Source organism: Scophthalmus maximus, chromosome 3 (genome assembly GCF_022379125.1).
Source record: "Scophthalmus maximus strain ysfricsl-2021 chromosome 3, ASM2237912v1, whole genome shotgun sequence".
In the NCBI taxonomy this organism is placed as follows: domain Eukaryota; kingdom Metazoa; phylum Chordata; class Actinopteri; order Pleuronectiformes; family Scophthalmidae; genus Scophthalmus; species Scophthalmus maximus.
The window spans coordinates 23892843-23907716 of NC_061517.1; the positions used below are offsets into that span (position 1 = coordinate 23892843).

General features: G+C 43.0%; 1 protein-coding gene across 16 annotated transcripts in view; it reads right to left on the reverse strand.

Moving 5' to 3' along the window:
* arvcfb (ARVCF delta catenin family member b) overlaps positions 1 to 14874 on the reverse strand; it is a 215336-nt gene that overhangs the window by 43554 nt on the left and 156908 nt on the right. For all 16 annotated transcript variants that reach the window (XM_035639699.2, XM_035639698.2, XM_047330951.1 and 13 more), the window contains 3 exons: positions 10654 to 10837; positions 1428 to 1545; positions 1129 to 1300 (listed from right to left, as the gene is read on the reverse strand). In XM_035639699.2, coding sequence (XP_035495592.2) covers positions 1129 to 1300; positions 1428 to 1545; positions 10654 to 10837 — 474 coding nt within the window. The remainder of the gene's footprint in view (positions 1 to 1128; positions 1301 to 1427; positions 1546 to 10653; positions 10838 to 14874) is intronic.

Genomic DNA, 14874 nt, shown 5'->3' on the forward strand with positions numbered 1-14874 from the left:
CGCGCCTCATGGCCCAGAGTGCGCGCGCACGTGTTAATTGGGTTCTTTTATAAATCTGTACACGCGCAAGCCCCTTGTGTCGTCCCTGACCCCTGGACCTAAAGGATTCTCCAGTGAGACGCTGGGAGTCAGGGGTCGCTGGCTGGCAGTCACACCTCATTGGCTGACTGATTAATGCCAGCCATTATTGTTTTACGGCGGGGAGATAACTGTGTCGTTTAGCTTAACGGCCCGGAAAGATGGCTGATTAAGACGCAGCCAACAGCACATACGTACGCGGCGCATCTGTTAAGCCGAGTGGCAAACGACAAAACCTCCCGACGCAGCAGACGGCGCCTCGATAGACATCAATTATGTAAGTGATTTGACAACATATTGCGGGGAAGAGGTTACAGCCTCATCGTCAACGTCGGCACACGCCAAACAATCTGAGTTGCGGCTTTCCACCTGTTTGAGTTCACCAAGCTCTGACAAAGATGGAGCTCGTACAAATACACAATTTCAATATGTTTAATTACGGTGAGTATTTATTTTTTCACCGACTGAAATGCCAGTGTTCCGATGGCTTTGATGAGGTGAGTTGGTGTCTCAGCGTGTGATGTTACTTTAAATCCTGTTGACAAACCACGTATCACCTGGGACAATACAGCTGATGTTGAATGATTCAAAAATGTAAAAGTGTATTGTTTTTCTGTCTAAACTACTGCTGGTTCCTCTGAAAAAGATCATGACAACACTTTTTATGTGGCATCCATCCATTCACATTTCACTACAAAAGCAAGAATGATGTATGCAGTCCAGCTGTTTTAATTTATTTTCCATTTTTCAATCATATTTTTACAGGGGATTAAAGAGAAGGAGGACTATGGAAACACTGCCTGAATCTGCTACCAATCATTGTAGCAAAATGCTATTAAAGAAAATTACATTTTTTAACGTTTTATTTCTAATTGGTCCTAAGTTGCCTGTTGTGCAATTACCATCACCATACTTTTTTCAGCATTTTCTAAAGGATTACGTGTTTTATTGAAGAGGCGTGAATCTAATTTCGGGGTTCTGTAAATGTTTGATGCTGATTAGTGCTGGTAGTCGTTTTTTTTCTGCGTCTCCCTGCTTCCTCATCCTCACCTTTGGCCTTCTTGCCTCCGAAGCAGCCGGCATCATCCTTCTTCTTCCTCTGCGGACCTGCTGAGCCGGGGGCCTGTGGTGCTGACGGGTCCAGGAACCTCTCGGCGCCTGGCACCTCTTTGTGGACGTGGTAGGACAGGTTCCTCATGATACAAACGCAGTTCTCCACGGACTGGGAGAAAAGAGACGCGGTGAAGTTGCCATATAAAAATGCATCTGTGTGGCACTTCAATACGAGCTAGGCAATTTCTATGTAAAAAAACAAAAACTGTATGAACTAATATTGTGGGTTGTCCTACCTTATTGTCCATGTCTTTCTTCCCTACAGCTGATTGGAGAGCGTGAAGCAGGGCGTCCACCAATCCCTCGCATTCCCTCAGTCGGCGCCGAGCCTCTGCTCCGTCTGAGCTCACGTTTCTACAGGAAAGGGTGAGAGAGACACACACACACACACACACACACACACACACACACACACACACACACACACACACACACACACACACACACTGTCTGTGAGCATGAGCGGCATCAACCGATCATCAGAGACACAGAAGCTGCTCTGAAGCAGAACGGTTCTAAGTTTAGGAAGACTGTGAGGGAAGTTGTTTTAAGTATACAATCAAAATAATAACAATAATACACTATATTTATAAGGCACCTTCAATACAAAGAGGTGTAGAGCAAAGTTCTTTAGGACAAGGAAAGGACAAAAATCGTCATGTTACAAGAGGAAATACTGCACGGCAATACCAAGCATCAAATGAATAACAAACAAAAGAAGAAGAAGGTATGTGAAGAGCAAGAAAAATGTTGAAAAAAAACAAAACAAGTGGGGCATAAAAACAATAAAATATGTAAAATATAAGAATAAAACAACAGAAGAGTGGCAGTTAAAAGCAATGTCAAATTAGTAAGTTTCCACTTGCCATTTTAAAATGTTCAGAGAGCTTGCATCTCTTATATCCGTGGGTATGGAATCCCATAGTTCCATAAAGTAAAATATACTTTTTGGGGGCTTTCAGTGATATTTTCAAAGGCAGTTGCACTTTGTAAATATTTGAGACAGAATCTCAAATTTAAACAATTTTAGCACATAAACCCACTTAAACCCTGAAGCAGGAAGTAGTACACTGTAATCCTCCATTGGCCACTTGCCACAATATTGCCACAAATTTGCCACAATATAGGAATTTAATATCAGGGACAGGATATAAAACCAATTAAACATAACAAAAAACTTCATTTTTACCTTCATGTGTACAACCCACGATTAGTATCATTTCACGTTTCGTGATTTCCCAAGAAGATTTAGATATCCATCTTAGCCCACCATGTGATTTTTTTGGAGGTTTGCATGTTACCGCTGGTCTCCAACCTTCCCGTTTGACCTCAACACCACAATGTAAGAAATCCTGACTGCCTTAGAAATAATCTTAAGAAAATGAGGAACATAAATTTCATTTTTTGGTACGGAAGGGAAATGCCATCGCCGATACATGAGCCGGCCGCCCCGAGCACCGCTCTTATAAGCGTGGCGGCAGAGCCGGAGCCGTCTTAGCGCGGCCGCCTGACTGACTGTGAAAGGCAAGGCTTTAAAGAGGGTTAAGGGATCGCTGGGGCTCCCCGCTCCTCACCGGGGACTTCATTTATGAGGGCTTCCAACCCACATAATCCCATTAGCCGACCCCCAGTTAGTCCTGTGGAAGAGTGGCAGCCTTTGCAGAGGTAAGCAGAGCTGGAGCGCCTTACGGTGCTGTGCGGACACATATCACATCCAACACCGCGACACACGTGGATGATTCGTTTTAACAACCGTTTTAACAACACAGGGCACGACTGCACAGCCGTAACGTGTTATGACCGAACGATTTGGAAAATGACCCTTCTTTGCACACTCATTATTAATTTACATGTAAGAGGGGACAAACGATGAGTAAAACTCCAACCATTCACCTGCCATAGTCATCTTCTGTACCGGTGAGTATTTCCGCCATTTGTCTATATGGAGTGGCGACCCACGTAACCGACCAGCAACTAGTGCTGATTAAAACTCCAACTTCGGTGGAGACCGTGCAGAAGGCACCGTACATCTGGACCCCTGCTCATAAACCGAACCCATCCGTCTTCAGCTGTTAGAAACAGGCACCACCTTCCCTTTAAACTGATCCGGAGGAGCGTCCGCCTTGGATTTATTTGACAGGGGTGTGTTTGGCGGGGGGCAGACAGACAGAAGTGTTTTATTGTCAGCTGTTTGATTTCCAGGGAGCAGTTGTCTCGGTGAAGGGTTTATGGATGGCGTGTCTGTCAGTGCAGATAGTTTTAGGAAGATGCTGTTGTCTTTGTGATCTCATGGTGTAATATTCCGTTTTTGACTTACTGAAGACTACCGCTGCGCCATCAGCGCACCATCTGTCGTCGTAATACTGCACCTCCTCTCCAGCTGAGTAACTTACTAATGCTATCAAACATCAGGAGCCCAGCTGCATGCCCTTGCTTTTAAGCTTATTACATCAAGTCGGATCGCATGCATCTTCAAGACCTTGAAAAATAAGTCAGCAGTATTAGGTTATGTGGTTATGCAAATGAGCAAAAAATCGTGGAAATTGATTTTAAAAGGAGATATATTCTGCTCATATTCAAGTTCTTACTTTTAATTTGGGTTTCCACTTGAAAAGGTTTACATGCTCTAATGTTCAGAAAAATCATCAATGTTCTCATACTGCCCATTCCTGCAGCTCCCCTTTTCCCCCGTCTGTGTAAAACACCCGGATTTATTTTAGCCCCTCCCTCCCCAGGGGGGAAACCCCAGTCTGCTCTGATTGGCCAGTCTGTTGTGATTGGTCAACCGATTTCAAAATGTGTAGGAACTGTCACGCCCTTGAACCGGAGAAGTGGAGATTCTCAGATTGCAGGCGGGGTTGCCCCCCAAAAGAGTCCAACTGTGACATCCCATTGGGAGAGAAATCTGAACCAGTGGTTCAGAGCCAGACTGGAGGGTTTAGACTGGTCATGAAAAAACGACATGGTGGTCTTTATTCACAGTTTGTGGGCCAGTAGGCTCCACAGATACACACACATTATGTGCACAAACAGTGACAAAGTGATTTTTCCATAATACGTCACCTTTAAGGGGTTTGGAGAAACGCTTAAACCCTTTTTTATTGTTGATGATTTACTACACTGACCGATCCTCGAACCCGCAGCCTCCAGACGGGCGACCGACACGCTGAGCACTGGACCAAAAACAGTCATTCGTACAGTAGCGCTGTTTGCTAGCACGTCTCCTAAGGTGTCGGGGATAGATGTTTACAAACCGCACACACAGTGTCGTGTGGTGCGGTCCGCACCATTTTTTTGTTTTTCGATTTAAAAACTAGGATTCTTTTTCTGAGCTAGCAGACCGCGAGGAAACATTCGCAGATTTTTACAGATGGTATATTGGATTTAAATCACTTACTGCCCCTTTAATTTGATTGCTTCGTGGTGTATTAAAACAAACTTTGCTTTTGTTTTCGTGAAGACAAACAACCTCACAGGACCTCATGCAATGATTATGTTTTCCATTTAGCGTTTCTCCACTTAAAGCAGAAAGTAAATTCTCTTCAGTGTCATTGGTCTGATATGCCAATTAAGGCTAACATCACCACTTTTGGTGTATTTCACTGTCTCCAACATTTTCAGCTTTTGAGCAATTTTAAATGTTTTTATCACTAGACATTTTTCTTTCTTCCTCTTCAACAGCAGATATATTTTTCAGCCTGTGACATCACTGACAAAATTATGTATACTCTGATATTAAAGAATATAATGACAATATATATCTATATACATATATATCTAGAGATATATATGAGGCAAGTTAGGGTTAAAGGGTCAGTAAGCAATTCTAAAGCAATACATGTTTTCTAAAAATCAACAAATATTTCCTCACCATCCTTTAGTTGTCGCTTTTGTGTGTGCTCCGAAAGCGGGTGGCGCTGCAACTCCGCAGTTTTGGCCTAGTCGCTAGTGCGTCGGACTCCCGTAGGGTTAGCGTGGGTTAGCGTCCCAGCTCGTGCAGTACAGTAAAATCACAACAACAACAAAGAGAGAAAACAAGCTTTCTCCAAAATAGCGTACTGCCCCTTTAAGTTTCTTGCCCAAAGGCACAACGACTTTCGGACTGGGGGATGCCGGGGTCAAACCGCCAACCTCCGGGTTAGTGGGCGATCGACTCTACCTCCTGCGCCACATATATGACACTGCAGCTCTAAGACATTTTCTGTGGTTACCACAGTGCAGAAATGGAAGAGGTGCATGTCTCCTTGAAAGCACAAGTTCTTTTATTATTTATCAGGAAATAGTTCAGATCTTTGAAAAAAGAAAAAAGAATTTTAGACAATTCTCCATTTGTGCTTTTCTCTCTAACGGCAGAGAGAAAACCTGACTCGACATTTCATTTCCATTTTGGGTGGCATTACAACATTTCTTGTCTCATTATTTCTGCACAAATGACGACTGTGAGGCTGATGCTCTTAGCCTTATTCGAGGCTAAGAGCATCAGTGGGTGTGCATTCAGAGGTCTGTCTGTATCTCCACAGACACTGACAGCCCGTCACTGTGATCTGGACGTGTCTATAGTGTGGCTGCTTTATCAGATGAAGTGTGGGCGTGAAGGTCACGCAGAGTCATGTGGCCAGCCGAGGACAAAAGAGCAGCTGGCAGGAATAGACTGGAGCCGGGTTGACGGAGACTGATGGAGATGGATGGAGATGTGGCTGACCTCTGCTATCGCTCCTGAAGGTCGGCGGCAACACTGAAAGACCATATGCGTACCCTGGGGGTGGGTATCGATTCCGCTTCCTTTTCTTATTCTTGTTTAGACTGTCTCACTTGATGTTATCTGAGTGTATAAGGAAGATACAGTGTGTATCCCTGGATAAAGGAAAAATTTGACCTTCTGCGGGTGCTACATGAGAAGTCAGGGGCTCACACGCTAATCTGGATATTTGTGCCAAATACCATGGACAGGATGATCAACATCGCCTTCCCCAGGGCAACACTGCTAGTGACGCTAAAACATAAACATTATATTTCACTGCACATGCTTACAAATGTTTGCTGTTCAGCATAAGTTTTTACATGAGCTGGACATTTTAATGGGGACGACTTCTCGCAGTACGTTTGATCATTTTTGTGCGGTGATTACAAGTCCCTGAATTATCTGTGTCTTTTGTTCAAATGATCCATGCTCCACCTCTGATCTGACATAACCGACACGCTATGGACAGTACACGTGGAAGCACTGATGCACATGGAAACCCAGCGGTTAAGAGTGGAATCAAAAGACACATTCATTCAAATTCTAGCTCTTGATACCCAACCCAGGTGTTTACATCCACACACACACAGACACACACACACTGAGCCCACGGAGTAAACGCCGCAAGCAAGCTGGCTGCTATCGACAGCGGAGAACATTACACTATCCCCTGCTTTATTGAGGTGTGAGCCGTGTCTCTGTTGGCACAACTCGACAGAATCTCCCTGGCATCAGCGCTTTCCTCCCCAGCGCACTAACCCTGGGTCTAAGCAACAGCGGGCTTGGTTACAGTTGCCATGGAGACGTACTCTCATCAGCGGGGCCTGCATCAAGGGTCGAGGGAATGAGAGCGACGGGCAGATTTTGTTGATGTGTGACAGCACTGAGATAGCTCATGTGACTCCAGAGGTGATGAGGTTTGGATACAGTGTTAGGAAAACATGACAGTATATATATACACACACACACACACACACACACACACACACACACACACACACACACACACACACACACACACACACACACACACACACACACACACACACACACACACACACACACACACACCAAAAGTAAGATTGTGGCAGATAATGAAAGGCAGCGTGAGAAAGACAACAAGAAAGAGGAAGAGGCAAAGAGAGAACAGGTTTCCCACTGTGGCCCTGATGAAGAATTTCCATGACTTCTCTTTGACTTTCCTCGGCTATGTCAGAGCGTCTTCATATATTCCCTCGTGGTTGGTTAATGCTGCTCTTCAACTCAGCAGAAAATGTTAAAAAACTAATTACATGCACATCTCCACACTTTCCACAGTCCGTGAAGAAACTAGCTGGAGACGATCTAATGCGATGCAAAAGATGCGTGACATGTGCTCCGCTACTTTCTGTGTGAGCTGGATTTAAAAATTTAACATTGATCTGGATCTCAACCAACGTCTACTGCGACGAGAAGATCTTCCCCGGATTACAGTCCGGAAAAGGCTTGTCTGGCCCGGGAGGAGACAATGAGATGACCCACATACACTCATTCTGTCTCACCCCTTTGTTCATTCTGTCATTCTGATTTGAAGGCGAAATGACAGACTCAGCCAGGAAGGCAGAAGTGAAGAGCTACTTGGAGGGGGAAAAACTACTTGGAAGTTAATAACAGGAATTCAAGATCGTAGCACTCAAGTTGTCATCCTCAGCTGGTGACAGCGTTTAGAAGAATGAGGCAGAGAGGAGGTTTTGACTGAGGCTTGGCAGTGTTTTAAAGGTGCACTTGATTTTTACCTGACACTTAACTCTCCTCTGATTCTCATGTTAGGTATAAGGCTGATGCTCTTTTCCAAAAGATAATCTTTGAATTTTTTTTCGTGAACTTATCAACGAATAGTTTGGTTGATAAAATGTCAAAAAATGCCCCTTACGATTTCCTAAACCTCGAGCTAACAAAAGCCCCAAAATGTTGTTATGTGTGACAGACAAAAGTAGGAAATCCTGTAATCAAGTACTGTTCCTTTTTTTTGCTTAAATGTTTAGTCAGGTAAATAGTTCCACATTTCAATCCACTGATCAGTTAAGCGCCAATGGTTCAACAGAGCAGGACCATGAAAAGGCCATAACTCTTTTGACTGCTTATTGCAAAGATATGTCCGTGAAGCTGATTATGCAAAGTTTGCGTGTTTTATGGATAGAAAAAATAATAATAAGGTGGAGCGTCATTAACATTAGGCATGGATGCTTCAGCTTCCTAAGTGTCATTTGTCAGTCCACTCGAGGTTGTAATATATATATATATATATATATATATATATCCTGTAATGCATTCTAACAAAACACACAACAACGATCAAACCAAGGACATTGCAAAGTGACCCTAATTGCTTAAAGGCCCATTGTGTAATTTTTTTTACTTTTCCGGGGGCATCTAGTGGTAAAGTTGCAAACCAACTGAGCACCCGACAGGGGACACCTAATGGTGGCGCACCGCTGATTCCATTTCCGATTTCCGGCAGCGCGGAACATTCAACGCGAATGCGTCGTATTTTGGATCGTTTTGTGCAACAACCGTGTTCAAACATGGCGACTCACACGGAGGTCGGGTCACACCTCATGTAACTATATTTAACTCATTCAAAGTTGACGAAAAACATTGGTTCTTTGTTGCAGGTGATTATACATATATGAACACATAGTTATGGACAATATAATCAATTTCTGTCAATAAGTTCTTCTAAATATCACATACTGTAGCTTTAACGGTTGTTTGTATTTTAACTTAATCTTGATTTCTTTTATCCTTTTTTTTTACCGTCTCAAACATTTTCTTTGAACACATTTTTTCTGGTTTGGAATAGGTGAGTTGTTCATTCACCCCCGACTGGTGATGATGGAGATAAACTGATGAACTGATGGACCAAATAAATGCTGATGAGTTTGGGCCACTGAGGGCAGCAGTTTCCTGCTGGCTTGCAGCTTTAGGCCAGAGACAAAAGTGCTGTGCAGTGTGACTGCTTTGCAAAAAAACATCAAGGCCTGAACCACTACTGTCTTCTTTCACAGTATGTGTGGGCACGGGGTTAAGGTGACGGGCTAGTCCAGCTATTATCTCAGAAGAGAGTCCCTCAGGACTGAAACAGACCCTTCCATTTTTAAAACGAATGGACCGGAAAGGGTGAGTGAGGTTTGTCGATGTGGTAATTGAGAAATCATTCAAGAAGAAGAAGAAGAAGTCAAGGTTTTGAATGCAGTCGTTAAAGCAGAGGAGTGTGACTCAGTCATTTCAGGTTCAGTATCAGTCGCTCCAAAGACATATATAAAACAAATACACAGACTTGTCACGAGGTAATAATTTGTTCTGAGGACTCTTCAATATTCACTCAGCCTCAACAAGCTCAAGACTAAACTAATTTGCGTGATTATTTAATTGTGACTTGTTTAGTTTGCTGCTAATGCTGCTAATTGGCCCCCAAGTTGGAGTGGTCCCAAAGTTTAACAGCCAGTATTAGAATGACGATGTGATAAAGGAGAAATTGAACATGTACAAATCCCAAAACTGCAGTAGATAAAATGTCGTCATAATAGATAACCCACTGTACAAACGTGGTGCCAAGTGGCTATGTCATAGATAGGTTTATGTTTTCCTAGAAGCACCCAGCACTCCCACCTCACATACAGACAGAACACAGCATCTGCCATGTAAGAAATTCTCGGAGTGCCCAAAGAAACTGAATCTCCGAGCCTGGCTCGGGGTCAACGTACACAGTCTCGTATCTGTCCCACCTGTCCCCAACTACAACTGGCACCGTAGTGAAGACAGTCTTTAAAGGCATTGGGGCGCGTTAAGGGTCTCCACTATCAACTCCAGGATGATCCCTGTCCACATGTTGTAAACCTGAATTTACTTTAACCTCAATAAATCTGCCAGCGGTCTCCACAGTGTATCCTCATATCTGTGTCATTCCTGATTTAAAATAAGCCCTGTCCGAAAACCAAGAAAACTCTTGGCTTTCATCCATTTCAAAAATGCTGTCAATTATTTTTGATACAACATTTCTCACATTTGATAGATAGATAGATAGATAGATAGACAGACTATTTATCATTTTCGTTATCATTTACTAGGCCAAACCTATGATTATATAAAGCAACAAATCATAACATACATTATCTCAAGGTACTGCCTACAGTATTATTTATATAAAAAAAATATGAATTTGCCTGTTGCCCATGTCAGAGAATAATGAAAAATTGTATTTTTCAAGAGCCCAAAGTGAGATCTTGTAATTGTTTGTTTTATCCAACTATCGGTCCAAAGCTATAGTTTATAGTTTATGATTTTTTTTCACATAAGACAAAAAACTATTAAAGGGGCAGTAAGCGATTCTACAGCAACACACGTTTTGTAAAAATCTGCAGGGACAGATACAAGCTTTCTCCAGAATCGCTTTCTGCCCCTTTAAATCCTAAAAACAGCCAATTTATCTGCTGGAGACTTGAACTGAAATCCAGTGCATTCATATTGTTCTACTGTAAAATAATTCACTTGTAAATTTTTCCATTTCTCTATTGACTCCATCTGACGTCTGAACTTCCCCCGCCTGTAAACCATCTATCAAACATCCACGATTCCACATGTTAACAATACAGCGTGATGAATAAACTCAGTCAAACCTTGTGAAGAATCCACATCACGGAGAAGGACTGATGTCTGAACCGCCCGTAGGCCAAACCAACCTGAGGCAGCCGGAGGTGTTCTTGAAGACGGTGGTCCACTCGGCGTCGCGGGGCTTCGAGTCCTCGTTGGGCTCATACTCCCACCCCGAGTGCGGGATAATGACCTCGTTGGTCATGGTCTGCAGGCCGTGGTTGATGATCACCATCTTCAGGGGTTCGTAGGACGACAGATTCCACAGGGTCCCTGTCGGGAAGCACAGGTCGAAGGAGAAGACGAGAGAGGTTAAGAGATGAGTTCATGTGATGGTGATAAGAGTAAAGAAAAAGGCGGGAATCGCAAGGAATTGGAATGGAATGTGAAGGGAGATTGAAAAAATATACTGACAGCTGTACAGCTGCCACACAATACTGTAGCACAGACTTCAACATCGCAATAAAAATCCATTTGAGTTGGCACGAAACCAAATTTAAAACAGAAAAAAATCAGAGCAAAATGGTTGTTGATTTGCCAATCATGACATCAAATGGACACAGAGAACTGTATTGGAAGTGGAACATCATTGTAATACTTTTATTATCCTCTCACGGGAGCACCACTATATTTTAATCAATACGGACTTTATATCAGCCATATGACTCTGAGCATAATCTTATGATGCTTTGTCATTTCTGACCTGGCGCAGTAACACTCGATTTATATTCTGTAGATGCAATGTGTGAGATCGATGCAACTGTAACTATTACAGCTTGTCTATTGACATAAACAACGCACTCTCTTCTCTCCCAAACAATCCAAGCAGAAGAAATCACATTTTCGATTTACCTGTACATCTGTATAACGGCAGCCTATTTTATACTGCTGGGGGGGAAAAGGTAATCCAAACTGAGCTGTGTATGTGCATCCTGGAGTTTCAAAAAAAGATGCGGGCAGGCAGGCAGGCAGGCAGACAAAGCAGAGAGGGGGCCATTTTTGGCAGCATAGACAGGCAGCCAACAAAACCCAAACAAAAATGAAACGCCGTGTCGAGGCATCAGCTTCAGAGGATGAGACACACACACAAGCGGCGGAGCGAGGCAGGCTCCGACGGGAGAAAGATGCCACATTGAAAAAGAAACAAAAAAAAAAACCCCACTTGTCAATCAGTTTTTTATGAACCCGTCCCACAGGCGCCTCTCTCGGCTCGGTCGGGCCTGGTAAGGTTTGTCTAGGTTTTTGGAAAAGGTTTGGGTTCAAACTCTTTCCTTCCCGGAGGTCTGAGGACATTCGTCATCATCGTTAAAGTAATAAACACAAGGTTGAAGAAACAACAAGGACGGCCAGTCTCACACGGGAAATGAACAGCAGTCACACTCCTGTGTTTTGACATATCCACCGACCCCCGACCTCCCTCCGATGTGGACTGTTGCCCTGCCTCACATATGGGTACAAACAAGCTGCCGGCACAGACGACCTCTGGGTCGTCATGATAAGGAGGATAGCCTCAGAGTTTATGCTAAAATCATTTGGCACTCACTTCTCTTTTGGTGTTTTGCTTACATTTTGGTAAAATGACACCATTTATAGCTCAGTCTGCCAACTGAGCCACATTTTCATGGTAACAATGGAAGTAAAGACAACCATCACAGGATTACTTTGATACTGAAGAAAACATTAAGATGTGATGATTCTCAAACTTTGTCCCGGATTTATAAGAAGCACTTTTCTTCCTTTAAAAACCGGTTCATTCCCTCGTGAACATCGGAGTGGATTATATCGTTGGAGAGTGCCTCTCTGATTTACAACAAAAATATGTCTGTATCGTGTCGGTGTGCTCGGATTTAAGTTGCGACTCAAGGGGTATGGTTTTTGGAGACAAGTTGTGGTAATTGGGGGCTTGTTGTTTTCGTAAAGGATAAAAAGGGGCAGAGCGCCAGCGCATCCCTTCAACTCTCCCATGCTCCCCTCGGGAGACGTGCGATTTGAAGACCCCTGGTCCAAAATAACAATTACCAGCAGCTGTAGGGGAAGGGAGATTAACCGGCAAGACTCCGACGCACTCAAAGACATGCACTGTGCATATGATAGAAACGCACTTGGGCACACGCGGACGCCCGCAGTCTGTGGTTCAGCCTTGCCCATCAATAAACGACCATTAGCAGAGCAGGGAAACTGTCGCACTTCCTCGCCCTGTTCTTTAAAAATGGTCTTTATGCGCATTTTCCAGACGGTCAATATTTCCTCTGTTAAATCATGCTCTCTGCACGCAGACAAAAAAAAGAGGTCCCAGCAGAGAGGCCTGCACTAAAAATAACTCCAGTCCTTCTGGTCTGTTTGTGCCTGGAGAAAACTAGATTCACACACCAAGCACTTAAAAATAAAAAAAAGACGAATCCATAAACTTCTTTATATTTGAAGTCTGGGTGCAATTTATGTCCTCACTCCATCACATCTATGAAGTCACTGAATAATCAAACTAGGGCTGCAACTGGCGGTTGTTTTCATTATCGTTTCATCTGTCGACTATTTTCTCGATTTATAAAATGGTGAAAAATGTCAATCATGTTTACCCAAACACCAACATGATGTTTTGTTTTGTCCACACACCAAAGATATTGAGTTTACGGTCATGGAGGAGCAAAGAAACCAGAAAATATTCACATTTAAGAAGCTGAAATCAGAGAATTTGGACTTTTTCTTCTTCATAAAAACCACTTGAATCGTTGGTGAGTTGGTGATTAATTTAGTAATTGATTACTAATCGAATAACTGTCGCAGCTTATATCAAACTAAGCAGAAGCACCACACCTCACAGACCAGCCCCCCGAGTGTCAGAGAACAGCAGGCGTCCCGTATCTCACGGGTGTCTCTCCGTGTCTGGGCCACATTCACGCACAAATCCGAGCTTTGCTGCAGGATATTGAAGGACACAGAAAGCCTCAGGCCAAACAGATTTTATATATTTATATTCTTGAGCAGGGAGAGTTTTAAAACTTTGGACAGTGGATAATCTGCTCGTTAAACTTTTGTATTTCTTGAAGTTTCAGGCGTCTTGTTCGACCATCAATGACATCACATCCTGCATACAGAACAAGTCCTGAGAGTAAACGCGGCCCGACAGAATGCTTTCACAGCGAGTCCCCGACGCCCAAGACAACCAATAATCAGGTAATTACATTGTTGAATAAAGGCTGGTTTTGATTTTGTGCTTTAGGCGTTTAATGTAATTTCCTCAAAAAGATTCAAATTGATTTCTTAATTGCAAACATTTTAAAACATGCTGAAATGTTATGCCACTAGAACAAATTACACCAGTGTTATTTACATCTAACCCGACCTACCTATGGTTTAATACAGATGTGTAGTAATGTGGTATATTTCCTGTGCTGCCTTCATGTTCCCCTCATAGTTTCCTCCTTTTTACTTACCTACTTTTTGCACATTTTAAGTGCTTTGAGTTTGAAAATGATAAGTATGTTGGCCCTGTGATAGACTGGCGACCTCTCACCCAATGTCAGCTATGATTGGCTCCTTCTCCACCGCAAGCCTCGAAGAATGAGCAATGGATGGATGTGTTGAAAAGAGCAAAAATATCAGAATTAAAAAACATATTTTCGCTACTTTTTTTCTCCCTATCTGAAAATAATTTATGTTGGTCTGTCAGATTCTTCCATGGTTTAATAGATCTCCCTTTAGTTCTTAGTCAATCATCCGCCTCATCTACGGTGCATATTTCCTCCTTGCTCCCCCCCCCACAAGGTCAATTTTGTCATTCATTCCAATCAAATGCATGAGAGCGAGTGTGAGAGTAAGTATCATGAATCCCATTAATAATTTTGCTCTTGTGTGTGTGTGTCTGTGTGTGTGTGTGTGTGTGTGTGTGTGTGTGTGTGTGTGTCCTCCTCTGGCCAGGCTGTCAGCTTGATTACGCCCACTGACGTGTCACTGGCATCAGTTTTAGACGTGTCAAGCAACATCCAAATGTGCAGCGAGCACACAGAGGAAGTTGGCCACGAGAGCTTAAAGAAAAACGAGCAGTGCATCAAGGAAACTTCTGAATGAAATGCTTTTTTGTCATAATATTGAGGACATAGGAATTAATAAATGGGCATTCATGAGCTGCAAATTTTCTGCACATGAGCAAAAAGGAAACAATGCATTAATACATCAAAAAAAATCTTTCCTTCTAATTCAGTTGTATGATACAGAGTTTACCATTCAAGTTAGGTCCAAAAGCTTCAACATGGCTGGATATGTATTTCTCTCAGGGATGAACGACTAATCGTTGTCTAATCGCGGCTGAG